We start from the raw sequence: 17,638 nt of genomic DNA, 5'->3' as shown, positions 1-17,638 counted from the left end.
AAGGAAGAATTCACAACTACGCGGTAGCCATCAAGTTTCTTCATCACGTAAAGTGAAAACACACAGGAGAACCAAACAGGACAAGAATTCCCATGATCCCACGCTGCATCTGATGACATTAAACTTAGTATTTTGTTATAGTTTTGACTGACATTGGCGAAAAATCGAATTATTGTCTTTATGCGACTAACACTGTACTTATAAAATAAATGTTATCATCTGAATGGATTGAAATTGTACTAAATTTACTTTCTCAAAGTCGCAGTAGTAACACAACCGGAAAATGCTCCTGTGACTTTTTTTGCGAAAATAAAAAAGACAGTACTTGGAGGACGGGGACAGAAAAACATGGAGAACTAGCTGGCAGCTAAAGTTGTTGTCGCAGATGACAGCTGACAACAACTACAGCTAGTTGTTAGCATGTTAGCCGCCATTTCCTGTCCCACTTTTACTAGCTGCAAGCTAAAGTTTCACCACAAAGAGACTTGCTAGCTAGATAGCACTTTTCATTCAGTAAATCAATTCCTAGCTAGTGCTTTCAAACTGGTACAAGGACAGTAATTTAACGTCATAGCTGAGCTACAAACGTAGCTTGACTTAACTGTTTCCACATACAATTAAAGTGAGATATAGTTGTTCGCAATTGGCTACGATAGTTATAGTTGAGCTTAGCCCAAATATTTGTGCAGCAGTAATTGAACTTCCTGTCGCATTATCTACGTGTCTTAGTCAGACTTTGAGAAATTCAACGCTGTAAGCGACTCAGGGCACTGCAGCGCTGTCACAGAAACACACCAAAACCAGAGAAGGAGGTATAAAAAAAGAACTGAAACGGAGACAGAATGAAGAAGGCCAGGGTGACTACGTTGCGAAAATGAAAGGACGAAAAGACCAAACACTCCAAATGCCATTTCCGTGTGGATAAAAAGCTTATCCTACAGGCCCGAACACAATATATATATGTATCAGGTTTTTTTAATGCCATATTTAACATAGTGATTGTTGATTGAGCAGGTGTGGTTGTAGTAGGGGGGTGGGGGGGGGATTTGTCCTCTCTATTATCATGCAGGCCCTGCCCCCCGCGCTCACCTCACATTTCCAGGTAAAGGTTACAGTCTGAGGAGAAATGGCCTTATAACAGGTAAATAAAACAGAGAGAAAGCGGCAGTATTGCTCTCGTGGGCGCAGGCAGCGGTTGACAAATAAAGCTGTCGGCTTGTAAAACTGTCAGGTCTTACAGTCGTTTGCCGGTTTCTTATTTACACTGTGGGCTTATCTGCTCTTACATAACTGATCCCACAGCTCTTCTCCTCCGTTTATCTACCAACACTACACCTATTGACTACTTCATGGCCGAAGGTCAAGTTTGCAGTGACACACACACATTTGTCACGCACAATGTTCTCATGATCTTTGTCTGCTGATGATTATTTCTCTCCTATTCCACGTTCTTCATCTGGAACGGGACAAAAAAATACAACAAGCCCGAAAGATACGAGCAGACGTTGTGGACGCGGGGCAGTCAGCTGATTGCAAACATATCTGCTCTGTCGCTGACTCACCACCACGTCGCTCTGCATTCAAAAGCTCATATTCATGCGCATGTGTCATCGCTTATTCACTAGATTCCATACAAATCTGTGTCCAGTAACAACCAAAGCTTTCACACCAACTCATTTCACATTTTGATCAAAAAAAAGCTCCTTTTTTTTAACTGGAATACAAGTGTATGCTCTTATTCCTTATTGTTGTTGTGTATTTTATTACATAATAATATCACCCTGCTATTGGCCAATGGCAAGAATCTGGCATATTTACACCTTGATGTTCATTAATGTGCAACGCCCCTACTGTCAGGGCTGCAACTGATGATAATTTTGATGATTAATTAATCTGACGATAGTTTGACGAGTCGTTTGGTCCAAAAAAGTGTTTTCAGAATGACTCAGTTTTCATGATTTCTTTGTTAAATTGAGCGAAGAAACAAGAAAATGTTCACATTTAAGAAGCTGATTTAATTGCCGAGAACACTTGATGAATTTATTATCTACTGGTAATTTAATTGTTGTAACCCCATCTGATAGAAGATATTTTTATCTCCTGGCATTCCTGGAATTATGACAAAGATTTAATTTACATAAAACAGGTGGATACTTTATTAATCCAACAGGAAACACAAGTAGAAATGTGTATTTCGCTCTTTAGAGAAAAGCTCAAATTAAAGGCTCAAAGGTTTCCCAATAGTAGGACGTCAGTCTGAACTGTCACATCTCCTACCTCCTGCAATCTTCTTGAGGAGCTGTTGCCTGGCAATGATCCTGCCCAGTCTGTATCCTGAGCGTCTGCGGTGATGGTCCATTCTCAGGTAAATATCCTGAGTCTCTCGGGTCATACTACCCAGACACTCGCTGCCCGCGGACTCTGGCAGCTCTCGAAACATCACTGAGGAGAAGAACTTGCTTCCCCGAACGAGCCCTTTGACCACACACCAAACTCACACGCTCTCTCCCAGCCCTGGCGGAGAACTTCACATGCAGACGCGAAAAGCCTGAAGTGAACTGAGAGGCAAGGCAGAGGCGGAGGCGAGGGGGAGGAGTGCCAACACTTCACTGTTTTTCCTCAGCTCATGTGACCAAGAGGAGGCCAATGGCAGGGGAACAGTGGGAGTACTGCCCACCTTGCTGAGCTGAATCCAGTGTCTGTGTGAGCTTCCCCCTGCTCTGGAGGGAAATATAAATACCATTGGAATGCCGATGGTGTGAGTAAAGGAGAGCAGGGGTGGAAGAGACATAAGTGCGGGAGGAGGGCCCTACAAAAATAGTGGTTTTTGGAGCCGCCCTGCTCTCAAACAACTCCTATGCTGTTACTGGTCACACAGGTGCCAAGTTTACTGGGCAAGAGTGGTTACGTAGCGTTTGAGGAGAAAGAGGGGAGAATAAAAAAGAGAGAGAGAAGTCACTTTTTTCCTGTGGTTGGGGAATGGTAATTTCTGTTCCACCCCCACCCCCGCCTCACAACAACTCAGACTTCCAGCCACAGGAAAGGCCTCTCAGCAGCAGGTCTCCTCCAAGTGTCAGCTCCTGGGGACAAGGAATTTCAGCCGGAATATCTGGTGACCAAAACCTCAACACAGACGGAAAGATGAGGCTGCAGATTTTGGTCTGTTTAGATCTGGTGGCTGTGAGGTTTTCACAAGAAACGTTGGCCCGATCTATGCCAGGCCTCTATGTGGCGCTGTAGCACTGCTCCACCAAAACGGGAGAAGAGGAAGCATGTTCAGAAACAGGAAACAGTGACAGAACATCAAAGTTTTCTGACCAATGAATCATCGTTTTTAACTAGTGCATTTGTTGTGTACATGGAAAACGCAAGCGCGGCGTTTGGGGATTTCCCTAGTGCTGTAGACGAGCTATAGAGGACTCGAGCTACAGACGTGTTTGCAGCATGGGACATGTGAGCGTATTCAGTGGTGGAAAAAAATCCTGGATTTAAAGGCCACATAGACCGGAAGCTCCAATTAACGCTGCGTTTGTGTGTGTATCTGCGTCATTACCTCGTTTATGAAACCCTAAAGTTTCAGAACAAACAGTTCAGCCACTGCTGAGAAAATAGTGTTGTATTGTTTTCCTGCGAAGCGGATCGGCACTTCCTTAATTTGATGTCGTCATCAGAAATCCTCACCACTCCTCTCACCACCGTAGCGCCTCCTGGTGCGGGCACTAGTCCGGGCACATCCGGTTGCGTACATTCAACCGCAGAAGAAGAAGAACTACTCTCGTTGTAGCTGCTGAGATGCAGAGCATCCACCGTGCCAGAAGGGGGAGCTGTGTATCTGAGAGCTGGCCTATCTATTACGTCACTTCCAGGTACCTGGCCAATCACAGGACAGTAGGAAAGCTCTCGTTGGCTGGCCAATCACAACACAGTCCACGTTCTGGGGGTGTGGTTTTGGTCTGAAACAGCGCGGCTGACGAGAGCGTCAGTGAGGAGATATTTTGATCGGCTCGTTTGCAGCGACTAGGAGGTTTTTAATCATGAAAACAAGTTAATATATGTAAGTAGACCTCCATAACTAACATATATTTGTCATACAAGCATTCTATGTCACCTTTAAACATTTAATTAACGTACGGAACGCCAAGCAGGTCACAACGTACTACAAACTAAAAAAGGTGTATGAAAAGGTGAGATTTAATGACCTTAACAACAGATTGCTGGACCTTCAGACACACATACATATACATATAAATATACATATATATGTATATATACATAATAAGGTTCTTCTGAGAACCTTCAGAGAGAGAATCTCTCTCTTGCATCGGCCGGTTTACAGCGTGGAAAAACAATCCACATCCGTCCGGGCAGCAGACCCACCCACTGCTAATGAAAGCCTCACCCTCACCGTGTATGTTCGGTGAATGTATGGCGCCGCGCGTACGTGAGGGCAAGCGACCAAACTCCAAACACAGTGCGCGTCTGTTCCTCTCTCTGCTGGGGAAAACAGCCACGCTCACAAAGACCACGGTTCAGCCGCTCACGTCAGGTCCTGAAGCATGAACCTCCCCACACCCCTCACCCTCAGGTGGAGCTATTTTTAATAAGCCTATGTTGTTACGCCGTTTTCAGATGATTTCAGTGGGCAGTGACTCACTTGTGACGCACAGACACCTGTGTCCATTCATTCAGTTGAGGAGAAAGCATAAGCGCTATTTTTGGGGACACAGATTACGTCTCAACGTACTTAGCGTTGAGAAAATGATGATGTCATAGACCCACCTCGTAGAGGTCGACTGATAATGCCTTTTTTTTTTTTTAAATTGGGGCAGCCAATCGCCTTTAATTGACTCTACAGTATTCTACAGTTGACATCTGCAGACATTACAAAGATAAGGTATATAGTGACACTGAAAAGGTCGTTTTCACACCTAATCGTCCGTTAGACTCGGTACGATTTGGGGTTGCAACATTCAGCCAAGTTTGCTTATAAGCTTTGAACCTTTTGAGTAATGCGTTCCTCAGTTACTTTTTAATTTTTTAAATACTTTATTAATCCCCTTAGGGAAATTATTCTCTGCATTTTTGACCCATCCTAGAATTAGGAGCAGTGGGCTGCCACACTAGTAGCGCCCGGGGAGCAATGGGGGTTGGGTACCTTGCTCAGGTGTACCCCAGCCCTTTCGACCTGGTGGGGACTTGAACCAGCGACCTTAGTTAGTTTGCTTCTTTAGTGCGGATCAGAGTTCGGCTGCGCATTCACACCACCCCAAACCAACCGGACTTTCTGAGCAAACAAACAAGGGTTTGATTTAGACGGAGCTGATGTGAATGCACCATAAAATTACTGGACAACTGACCGGAAGTTAAGGAGCTAGCTTATAGTTAAGCAGATGTTGTAAGCTGTTAGTAACCGTCTGTTTTTCCAATTAAAAAAAAAGAAAAAAGTATAAATTAGATATTAAATACAAGAAACAGTCATCAAAAAAGTAAGCTTTTAGATATATATGCACTACTAATTAGTTTTGTCTGATCAAGTCAAGTCAACGAAATAGTGTTTCCCTCACCCTCTACAGTGTTTAAAAACACACAATAATAAGCTAAAATAGAATATTCAGATATAAATATGATACAACGTAGTATGTGTGTACATTTATAGACGAATTAGACTCGCTTTGGCAGGTTCCGTGTGTACGGAGACGTTTCTTGACAGTATTCCGCGTTACGTAAAAAACCTTTTAAGAATGAAAAAGCCGAGTATCATCAAGGGAAAGTTTCCGTTTCCGTGTGCACAAGGCTTTAAGGTGTCGGGTTCGAGTGTGAGTGGCAGCTCGTTGGCAACGGCACGATCTACCTTGAACCCTGAAGTCCTGTGCTTCAGTCTTCCCTCCTCGTCTAGACGAGCACATGTGGCACGTATCGCGTTACGGAATCAATCGTCGCGCCGCTGTGAAACACGATAATGAACGAGATTAATGGGTGTTTTTGTCTCTGTCAGCACTCAAATACCGGGGGGTGGGAAAGAGCTGCAGGATCTCTAGAGTGTGTCCTTGTGTGAGTGTGTGTTTAACTTTGCACTACATGCCGTGAAGGAACGGCTGCGGCGTGTCCTACAGTGGGAGCGGTTACAGTCCCAGTGACTCCAGTCCTTATCAAACGTGTCTCAACACGTCTGGGTTTTTCAAGAGAGTGCCGACGTTTTACGGCACGGCAACGGGAATCCTCGCGCTCACACGGTCGTGAACTAAAATCTAACTAAACCTCACGATGACAAATTAATCCAAAGATTTGATTTGATGTGCCCCAACGTGTCAATCAAACTCTGCCAGGTGCGATGACAAAGAGGAAAACCTTACTGTATCGCTCTGAATCACAGAGCTTAGAGAGTGCGGGGGGGCCCCCACAGTGGCGGTGGCAGAGTGAGATTTAGACACCGGTTGCTGTGATGTGGTCTGATTCACCAGCAGAGAAACATGTAATCTGTGCTGGGCAGCGCTGGCTCTGCTGTGGCAAAGTTTCCTGTGGTTTAAGGCTTAAGAATAGCAGCAGTGTGACGGCAGATTTCCACCTTCGCGAGCCACTGAATGTCTGAATCCTGAGCTCAGGTCTGGGAGCGAATTGCACTTTAATATAAAATGTCCACACATACAGTACAGCCACTGGAGCGAAGGTAACTTAACACTGTTGGGAAGCTCCTTCAGTGTCGAGCTCAAACATTGACAGAAGGTGTAGTCGCTCGAGCTGAAACAGTTATTCCAATTGTTAATCTTTATTTTTCAGGACTAAAACAAGATCTCTGATAGTTTCTCAAATGTGAATATTTTCTTCATTTCTTTGCTCCGTATCACAAAGAAATCATTAAAAGTGAATCATTTTGTGTTGACGTTGGAGAACGTCATCGTTTTCCAGGTTTGGCGAACACTGATCGTCATTTTTTAACATTTCGGACATTTTCAATTAATCGTGAAAAGTGGTCACACTCGTCCCGCACGCATAAACATTTTCAGACAATTTCAGACATTCCACGTTTAACAGTTGAGTCCACTTTTATCGCCCAATGCAGCGATTCCGTCCTCCGGTTTTCCACGTCGCGGAAATTGGCACTGGTCTAAAGAGTCTCAGGATTTGTCAACTGTCAAACAAACCTGTCTTTGGACGTTCTGGCTGGTCCACACTAAAATTGAGGATTAAGACCTGGTTTTAGGGCAGGGATCAGCAAGCAAATATGGACGAGGGCCAATTATTTTTTGTAAGCAATTGAATATTGGGGCCAAAACAACGTCTTCAGTCTGTCCTCACGAAGACACAAATACAAGAACGCTAAGATACAAACTGTTTAAAGGAAGAGAAAAAGGTAAATGCACATAACTCGAGAATCAGCAGTTGCCACGGTGATGGGCTGAAGGCACAGATTTTTTAGTTTAGACTGAGAATCACTGCAGATTCAGAATTCATGACAAAGTGACGTCCATTTTTACACTTTAATTCACGTACAGTTTAAAGTAAATGTTGTTGACACAAATATGGATGGATTTTCACTTTTAAAATACCTTGTATTCATTTTATCGGTATTTTTTTAATACCGATAAATCCTACTTTTTCTTTACCTCGCCGCAGCAGTGGAAGTGTTTATAACGTGCAGTTAAAGTTAAAGAAACAAAAGCAGCAATGAATATTCACATTTATCATAATATGCATACAAAGGGAGAGAGAGTTCATGTTTCATGCAGTAGTTTTTTCCATTTTCATGGTGCAAAAAAAATAAAGTTGCCCATCAGCGCCCCCATGCGGTATTACCAGGCATGTGCTCATTTTTAATCAGTGAATGACTGAAGTTTGGTGCAGTTCAGATCAAGTCTTTTCCTACACGTGTGCAAAAAGTTTATGGTTTGGTCCACTGAGTCTCACATGATCATTTATACAAATATAAGTTTATATCTACATCTATATATGTGTGTATATAAGTATGAATGATTGGAGGTCATAACATGTTATCTTTTAAAAACATTCCTATAGTAAACCGTCTTTAACGTGAGTTTGACCTTTTTAATTCTAATTCTTTTAGAATTTTAAAGTGTGTTTTGATGCATAAATAAAGTTTATCATCGTTACTATGACTTTTCATAGGCCGACTGTGCAAGAATTTGTCCTGCTGAACTTTTTACAAAAAGAAAAGTGAAAAATCTGCAATTCCCTTGACAAATGAATATCATATTTAATGAGAATTTCCCTTTTCCTTCAATTTTCTTCTATTATATGACGATTATGGCTACAACGGTTCATTGATTCATCAGATAGAATGGGGTTTTCTAACAATTGAAACGGTTGGTTGGCCAAAACATTGTGGAATTTAACCTTTTGAATCTTATTTAAATATTAATTTACTGCATTTATTTTGTTAAATTCTGACTCCCTTGTCTGGTTTTTATGACTATGTCGTTCTGCTGAACATTCTAATGAAAGAAAAGTGAAAAATCTGCAATTCCCATGACAAATTCATATTTAATGAGAAATTCACTTTTCTCCGATTATATGACAATTCATTCATTCATTCATGCAACATCTTTAAAACTAAATCATTAAAATTGAATTGGATTTGGCAAAAACATAATAATAATTTTTAAGTTTTCTGGGTCAACTCATTGATTAATCGTAAAAATAATCGACCGATTAATCGATTATGTATGTATAAAATAATAATCGTTAGCTGCAGCCCTTATTTATATGAATTAGCGGCCTGATAAACGTTGTCAGTTTTCACGGCGTGTGGTGGTTGACAGTGAACCGTCCACTGTGCGCCCCTGCAGCGGGGCCACGGTGCTCCTGCGGCGGGGACACTGACCTGCCACCCTCCGCTCCCTGACGTTCCTCCACAGAAAGTCCCAGGCTTTGGACGTGGAGCTCCGCAGCTGCTCGCTCAGGCAGCGGCGCAGCTTCAGCCTCGCTCTGCTGGAGCTTCTCCTTCTAGATGTCATCATCGCAAAACCGCCAGTCAAACATAATCACAGGGAGAAAGAAAAAAAAAAATCCACGAACGTCCCAAAAAAAAAACACGAATTAACCCACGGATAAAGTGGGGTGGTGGGGGCTGTGTTTGTTAACAGAAAAGAAGCGGAAACTTCAGTGGCGTCGGCGGGAACATTTTAGGAAGAATTAAATCCTCTGTTTGACTTAAAAAAGAAGTCACAAAGTGATGGTAAAACACCAGGAGATCCACGCAAATGTGTGTGTGTGTGTGTGTCCTTCAAGTGTGTGTGTGTGTGTGTGGAGGAATGAATCCACGCAAAACGAGCGCCACACATGTGGTGAGTTCACGTGCTGTGGGAAATCTGGGAACTGAAGGAAGTGTGTTTCCAGAAAGTGACTTAAGTAGAAGTTAAAGTCACCTTTTATATATATATGTATACATATAATATTACTTAAGTAAAAGTATTAAAAGGTTCAATTCCTGGCTCTGCTCGTCTATGTGCCACTTAACCCCATGTTGCAGTGTGTGAATGAGTGAAAACTGTTGTGTTAAAGCAGCTCATCGAGGCTAGAAAAGCTCTATATAAATACAGACCATAATACCAACTCTTCTTCTTCTTCTTCTGATTTTATTTGGTAGTAATGAGTTAGACCAAATGTGGTGCGAGCTAGAAATACAAATAAAGTACAGATACGTGAATATATCACAAAAACTATTATGTTTTATTGCAGTATTTTCTTTTATTTCCTCATTTTCTTTGCTCTTCACATTATATTCACATTTTTAGGACTCCTGTCATCGTGTTTCTCTTTCTTCTTGTCAAAGCACAAATGAGCATTTTCCTATCATTAATATCATTATCTGAGTTTGTTGTGTGTATTAAATAACATTATACTGGACTTCTTGATAATCTTAATCTCCGACAACAACACAATGACTGAACTGAAGGAAAATTGTACATCATTATTATTATTATTACATTTTTATCATTAACAATTTAGTATTCAGCTAATCACAAAGTATAATTATGTACATTTTACTGTATAACTGTAAGAATGTGACAAAATATAGTCCGATAATGTGGCTGAGTGACGCAACAGTGTAGAGAGAACCTTTGCTTTTACGGCCCAGACAAGCACTCGATGAATGAACTATTGTAAATAATCGTTAGTTGCAGCCCTTCAGTTATGAGTTTTACATGGAGCACCAGAACGCATCACAAGCATGAACTCCCGGTGTGTTCAATTCGGATCCAGGAATCGGAATTTTCCAAGTTCAAAAAAACTTGAATTTCCCAACCTGGAGAGTCGGAGAGTCGGAGCAACGTCGCCAACCCCGGCATAGGATCCCGGGACTACTTTTTTACTATGATTAACATGTGTCATGTTTGTTTCACAGTAACTCAGTAAAGCAGGGGTCTACGTGGTATTTGAATGACCTGGAGGCCACTGAGAGTCTAGTTTGGTCAGTAGGGGGTGGTCAAGCCAGAAAAAGACTAAATAATAATAACATATATGATGATATTTCACATTATTTAAAAATAAAAGTGTTGGTTTTGATATGGAACTATAAAATAGATCATAATATGAACATATTTATGGAAAATGAATCTATTAATTTAATTATATCTATTATAACTTGATATTAAGTGCTGGGGCCCCGTGTTTGGGACGTCTGACCTAGAGTGTTAGTCAAATTTGAGGACTTTTCAAGGATTTTTCCAGGACCAATTCCCTCAAATTCAAGGACGAGAATGTGTACACTCAGCCTAAGATGGGAGGACGACTTGCGAGAGCTTGTCTTCGTCCATGATGGCGTCCACGCTCTGCGTCTGGACAATTTGTCGTTGGTGAGACAGAGACGTCGTCATTTGCTCTCTCTCGTTTTGACGTCGGAATCTCACGTCAACGGCGGAGAGAGAGGACAGAGGACGGTGTCCACACAACACCGTCCTAGTGATTACGAGTCCACGTTTGTTTACATCAAGCAACACAGGGCGTGAAACAGTAGGTGGCGTCGTAACAAACAAGGGAGACAGAAATTAAACTTTCTTACACAAAATCAATGACCTGTGTCTTTAGGGGCTTTTTTTTTTTAAAAAAGGACCCTAACCCACGTCACCACGGCAACACCATTTGAGGAAAAGACAAAATGTTCCCATCAGTGTCTGACGTCTCTTTGCACTAAATATGAGGTCGATTTAGCTGATATTTTTGGGTATATTTTGGGATGAGAGTTCAGAGTTCACTCCGAATCCAAACTATTCCGGTGTCTGTAAGTGTGCATGACAGCGTCATTATTTTTTAATGTGGTCACCTACTGGGATTATTATTTTACAGCAGGTTTAATCCCACTCTAAACACACACACACACAGAGACTGGCGGCTGGAGATTGACAGTTTCTGAAATGAGCAAACCTCTGCCGACCTCAGTTTGACCTGAGACAACATGACTTCATTTCACTAAGGACAGAGTGCACTTGAGAGGAGGAATAATAATAATAATGAAGGGCTCAGTTTTCTCAGTTCTCTGTCGACAGTCACGAGCACTTAGGAAGATCCAAACTCATCTGCTCTAATCTCTATCAGTCTGTCTCACAGAGCGAGGGGTCGTGAGACAGAAGTCCTTGAGCCGATAACCAATACAGATGTCGCTTTCCCATTATAAAACATTTATTAGCTCCTTAAACCTTTAGTTTAGGAACAGTTTTTATCATATCATATATCATCATAGCAGTTCTACCTAAGTATGGACAAGAGGCGGGAATGAAAAATAGGCCAGACAATATAGACGCTTTTTTTGGGGGAGGTTTGGGTCACGAGTGATCAAGGTGTTGTTATTTTCAGCCGCACGTCTTCAGACCTTCAGGGTGAAAATACACACACACGCTTGTCCACGGAGCCAGTTTCATTTGATCCTGTGGATTTTCAGGAAGGGTCAGGGTCAGGCCGAGTCAAGCACCTTGTTTTCTTTTTTCGTTTTCTGCCGGTCACATGAACCGTGAAGCTCAGACAGAAACAGAAGTCTGTGTGTGACTCAGACCCCAAAAACTACTCCGAAATCCAAGATAACAATGTCAATTTTAAGAAATATTGGCGACATTAATGCGATAGTGAATAGCTGAATGCAGGCACATGAGCAATAGAAATCCATTCCAGCTTAAGTGTATACCAGGGGTGTCAAACATACGGCCCGGGGGCCAAAACCGGCCCGCCAGAGGGTCCAATCGGCCCACAGGATGAATTTGTTAAAATTTCACACTAATCTAAACGTAATGTCAAATGCTCCAGAATGTTTGTGCCTTTATAGATCCAGTGTGCTGTGTAAATAGTAAATTTAGGCATGATATTGTTGAAATTGCAATTATATTTCTCAAGAAATTTCATGTTTTGTAAAATGATCCTTCAGTAAATGTAAAATAAAGGAGAAAAACAAAGGGTTTCTTGTTGTTCATAGGTTATTATGCTATTATTTTACTATTTTTACTGGTCCGGCCCCCTTGAGATCAAATTGTGCTGTATGTGGCCCCTGGACAAAAATGAGTTTGACACCCCTGGTGTATACAATTCATGAAAATGTTTGTTGCGTTATTTCACTCTTCAAACTTTTAAACTTCTCACACTCCTGCACCAAAGTCCATAGAGAAAATAAGTGTTTTTAGCTCATGGGGACACAAGAGCTGCTGGTCTACTGCTGCTTCAACTTGCTAATGGAGGCAGCGGTTGGATCAACAACTCCTTGCTTGCTGTGATGTAAAATCGCAGATTTTCTCTATGGACTTTGGTGCGGGACGCTAAGCAGTTTACAAACTTTGGATAAAAATAGGTTTTCATTTGGCAGAAATTAATAAAGAGCCCACGATGGACAAACTCAACCTCTTTTGAGTTTTGATGTTAAATGAAGGCCTACGTAGGTTCTCCAATACACTTGGAAGTAAACCGAGCAGTAAACAAGGTACTGATGTCCAGTAAAGTGACGAGGCTGTTACAGAGATTAAGAGTGATGGAGGACGTGCGGTTACAAGGCTCTGACCTCTCGACGTGAATCACCAGAGAGGTAACTACAGCCCCACCACCTTGCCCACTCTAAAAAGAAACCTCAACTCTATAAAGATGAGCTTTATATCGCGGTGAGGATCACTGTGGCGAGACGAGGATGACTTGAGCCCCGGGGAGGTCGTCAGCGGTGGAAGTAATAGCAGATGCACGGCACGGAAACATCAATCAGCTTGGGAATGTTTTCCCTCCACTCCACTCACCCACGTGTTTGTTTTGGACGGACGGGTTTCTTTCGGTGGAACACGCTCTTGTCACCGTGACGTGGTTTCGCAAACACGCACGCATACATATTTATTTGCGCTACAGTTCAGCATGTGGGTGTGTGTGTGTGTGTGTGTGTCTGCGTGCGCGCTGCCGGTGTCGGCGCCTGGTGACGGATGTGGAATGCCCGCCCCCTTCGCTCGCTGCAGTGGGAAAATCCCCAGATGTGAGGAAATCGGCTGACGATTGGGTCAGGCAGTTGGCCGAGAGGTCTTACACCAGGTCTCCTTGAATAGTCTGGGAGACTGCTCTTCCCAGCCTAATGGAAACAAGGCTCAGGGAGCAGGGAATAGGGAGATTTCCCCTCCTCCTCCTCCTCCTCCTCCCCCCGGCCCCTGAGGGCTTGTCCCAGGCATGTGCTATAAATTTCCTGACCATATATTCCCAAGTCGAGTTCATTTTTCCAGAGCTGCCACACATGTGGTGTATATCTGGGTTTAGATTAAGGGGCTGGGGAAGGAGGAGCTGACTTTGCTCTCGCTCCATGAAAGTAGCCACTAATTCTATTTTCTTCAAGGAATCTCCATTGAAACGTCATGGTTTCTTCTAATAGTGGCCGAGTGTTTTTTTGTAGTTGTATGTAGAGCTGGGCAACAAGTCAATAACAATATATAGAAAAATATCATTTCCCTCTGTGTTAATGTAAATAAAGGCTCAATATATATTGGTGCAAAGCCATTTTTTCACCATGTATTTGTGAAGTACCTCTTGTTTTTGGTCCATTTTTGTCTGAAATCAAGTTTCACACCAGTGAGCACGTGAAAGCTGAAGTTATCTCAAAGTCATCCCGATGATTATCAATGAAATGCAGTAGAAATGATAAAATCTACGATTTATTCGATTTAAAATCCAATATATAACAGTTATATAACAATATATAACAGTTTTTTAAGGTTGAAATCAAATGAAAGTCAAATGAAATTGGATTAAATGACAAAAGAAATGACTAAAATTATCGAAACTAGATCACCCGGAGAGCAAGGCTTAAACACTTTCACTTGTGGTTTACGTACCGTCATTTGAAATGTTTCCATTTTAGATCCACTAGTTCTAGAAGAACTTTCCGGATCTGTGCCGAACTTCACCTGCTTATAGTTATTACCGTCATACATAAACATGACAACATCCATCCCTGTTCAAATGCCGCTGAGATACACACATCTGAACTTGTTCCATGGGACTGAACAATTTTGCTGCAAAGTCCGTAACACGTAATCTATAATAGAATAGTGTTTTAATTCATGGTAATGAAGACGGTTAAGGGAAATGTATTGGAGTAAATGTACACATTTTATTTAGTAAAAAGGTAGTAGAGTAAAAGCAAACGTTGTCAGAAATATAAATAACAAAGTCAAGTACAGATATGTGAAAATTCTATTTAAGTATATTAACAAAGTATTTGTACTTCGTTACATTACAATACTGACCACCAGTCACACTGTTAGCGTAACTGTTAGCAAAGATGGCGGACACTGTTTACCTTCTGGGATTGAGGTCCCGTCCCCGTACAAGTGGGTCTAAAAAGTGCGGAATTAACACAAATAAATTCATATTGATCCGTCAAAGACTGTAGACAGGAAGTCGCTAACAGAATGGACAGACTTACAGATAACATGGATCATACATGCAGTAGACCAGGCACTCAATAACAACAAACTACAACCATTGTAGAAATCAAATTAAATACAAAATGTGTGAGAGCAAACAGGGTTTTTATTTGTGAAAGTGAAAACTGCACACTCTCCTTCAGTTAAAGCCACTTTCGTCAGACGGACACAAGTGCCGTTTCCCTCCCCAGGATGAGACTCATTTTAGAAGATAAACATCAACTTCCTGTTTAAAAGTTGTTTCACGGAGGCTAATGCCCCGCCGCGGTGTAACTGTATCATAAGAAATAAATCAGGAGGAGTTATCCTGTCTGTTGTATTTATCTGTGACGGCTGCTCCCCCCCCCAGCATGTGTATTTTTTTCCACATCACTGAAAATGTGGGAGAAAAAGTTTGAGGGTTTGAAAATGACTTCAAATCAATAAAACATGAGGTTATTTTTATACACGTTTACCACCTTTGAGAGAAAAAGAGAGGAGCGGTGAGAGAGTGATTGAGGGAGAAATGTTACCTCTGTGATTAAATCCTCGTCGCTGTAATGGGAACCAGGTGCCGGACAGTGGTGCAAATGTTTTCCCAGGCATTTATGTGGGCAGACTCGGACCTGACAGCATTACATGCTTTGTCATTCAATGAAACAATGGCCACGTACGCTTGTCACGGCCGCTTTACATTCCTCCAGCCTCTTTATACAAACGTTGACCCCCGCGAGTCTTCACTCGCGGACAGGTTTCGTGATCTCTAAAGAAAATATTTGACGACAGGAGGAGTGTGGAATTAGATGGGTGTCAATATTTTCACACTTTACACGAATCAAACAACACTTTTTAAGAAGCAAAAAATATCGATTTAATCGCTCAAAAATATTGTATTTTATTGTTTGAAAATACACTACACGCTCCCTCATTTGTTCTTTGCGCTCCCTCACTTGTTCTCTGCGCTTCCTCACTTGTTCTTTGCGCTCCCTCACTCGTTCTCTGCTCTCCCTCACTCGTTCTCTGCACTTCCTCACTTGTTCTTTGCACTCCCTCACTCGTTCTCTGCTCTCCTGACTTGTTCTTTGCTCTCCCTCACTTGTTTTTGCACTCCCTCACTCATTCTTTGCACTCCCTCACTCGTTCTTTGCTCTCCCTCACTTGTTCTTTGCACTCCCTCACTTGTTCTTTTGCTCCCTCACTTGTTCTTTGCTCCCTCAATCGTTCTTTGCACTCCCTCACTTGTTCTTTGCACTCTTTCACTCGTTCTCTGCTCCCTATTTGTTCTTTGCTCCCTCACTGTTCTCTGCTCTCCCTCACTTGTTTTGCTTTCTCTCACTCGTTCTCTGCTCTCCCTCATTTGTTCTTTCGCTCCCTCACTTGTTCTTTGCTCCCTCACTTGTTCTTTTGGCTCCCTTACTTGTTCTTTGCTCTCCCTCACTTGTTCTTTGCACTCCTTCACTCGTTCTCTGCTCTCCTATTTGTTCTTTGCTCTCCTCCTTTCTCTGCTCTCCCTCACTTGTTCTTTCGCTCCCTCACTTGTTCTTTGCTCTCCTTACTTTGTTCTTTGCTCCCTCATTTGTTCTTTTGCTCCCCTCCTCATTCTTTTCCCTCACTTGTTCTTTGCTCCCCCTCACTTCTTCTCCCTCACTTGTTCTTTGCCCTCCCTCACTCGTTCTTTCTCCCTCACTTGTTCTTTGCTCCCTCACTTTCGTTCTTTCCTCCCTCACTTGTTCTTTGCTCCCCCTCCCTCATTCTTTGCGCTCCCTCACTCGTTCTTTGTTTCGTTCGACTTTTGTCTTTACAATGGTCCCTATGTATGAAGCAAAAGTGTAGATTACGTATTACGGACTTTGCGCCAAAATGGTTCGGTCCCATTGAACAAGTTCAGATGTGTACAGTATATCTCAGTGACAATTTTGTCATGTTTATGTAAGATGGTAACAACTATAAGCAGGTGAAGTTCTACGTGGATCCGGAAAGTTCTTCTGGATCCGGTGCATCAGAAGGTAAACATTTCAGGTGTCGGGTATTTAAGATGTGTGTTGAGTGTTAGAGCCTTGGTGGAGGACTGACTGTGTTAAAAACATGGCACAGAAGGACGGATTTTAACCACTACTCCTTGTAACGGTATTTTGGACCCAAGACGATTTGTATTAATCATATATTTCATCACAGTTGTGTGATATTTGTCTTACTAATGATGCACAGACTCACTGTAATCACCTCAATTGGTGCCAGCGGCTCTGCTTAAGTCATCAGCCGTGATAAGCTGGATAAGTACAGCAGAGGTATTGTTTTCACGCCGACACAAACACACGTCCTGCTGGGCTTTTTTTTTTTCACTTTTGAAATCCTGTGAGCCGGAGAGGATGCAGGAAGTCTGCTCTGCCTCTGCCTGTTGTTGCTCTCTTTGATTACTGAGCCAAACAGTTTAATCGGGTCTGAAAAGCACAAGAGAAGCCGTAGCGGTGCGACTCTGCGACTCTGGGACAGACAGAGAAGCCTTTGAAATAAAGCGACCTGTGCTTTTTTTGTTATCTGTGCACAGGTGGAAATGAAACAGCTCTGTCAGTCAAACCGCCGGTTTTTGCTCCAGTGCAGAAAGACAGACACCGTGCTTGGTTGTGAGCCGCGGCGCGGATGTGGAGGCGGGGCCTGTGGGCCCAGCGCGACACAGGCGCAGACTTTTCGCCTCCCTGCAACATCTGGAATCTCTGTGGCTGATGTGGGAAATTTGGGAGACCAGTGACAGAACCAGTGTGGTTACT

The 17,638-nt window shown here is 42.5% G+C and overlaps 1 protein-coding gene across 3 annotated transcripts in view; it reads right to left on the bottom strand.

Moving 5' to 3' along the window:
• Positions 1–17,638, bottom strand: part of stard13b (StAR-related lipid transfer (START) domain containing 13b) — an 89,957-nt gene that overhangs the window by 36,028 nt on the left and 36,291 nt on the right. The window contains exon 1 of one of the 3 annotated variants that reach the window (XM_044032754.1): positions 8,840–9,046. The exons of 1 other annotated variant lie outside the window; for it this stretch is intronic. In XM_044032754.1, the coding sequence (XP_043888689.1) occupies positions 8,840–8,975 (136 nt within the window). In that variant the 5' untranslated portion in view covers positions 8,976–9,046. Of the gene's footprint in view, positions 1–2,277; positions 2,564–8,839; positions 9,047–17,638 lie in introns of those variants that run through there. One more of the 3 variants, XM_044032753.1, reaches the window with a different exon arrangement.

Source organism: Solea senegalensis, linkage group LG8, assembly GCF_019176455.1.
Source record: "Solea senegalensis isolate Sse05_10M linkage group LG8, IFAPA_SoseM_1, whole genome shotgun sequence".
Lineage (NCBI taxonomy): Eukaryota > Metazoa > Chordata > Actinopteri > Pleuronectiformes > Soleidae > Solea > Solea senegalensis.
Note: the sequence above shows the minus strand (reverse complement) of the source record. Positions and strands in the feature narration are given on the sequence as shown.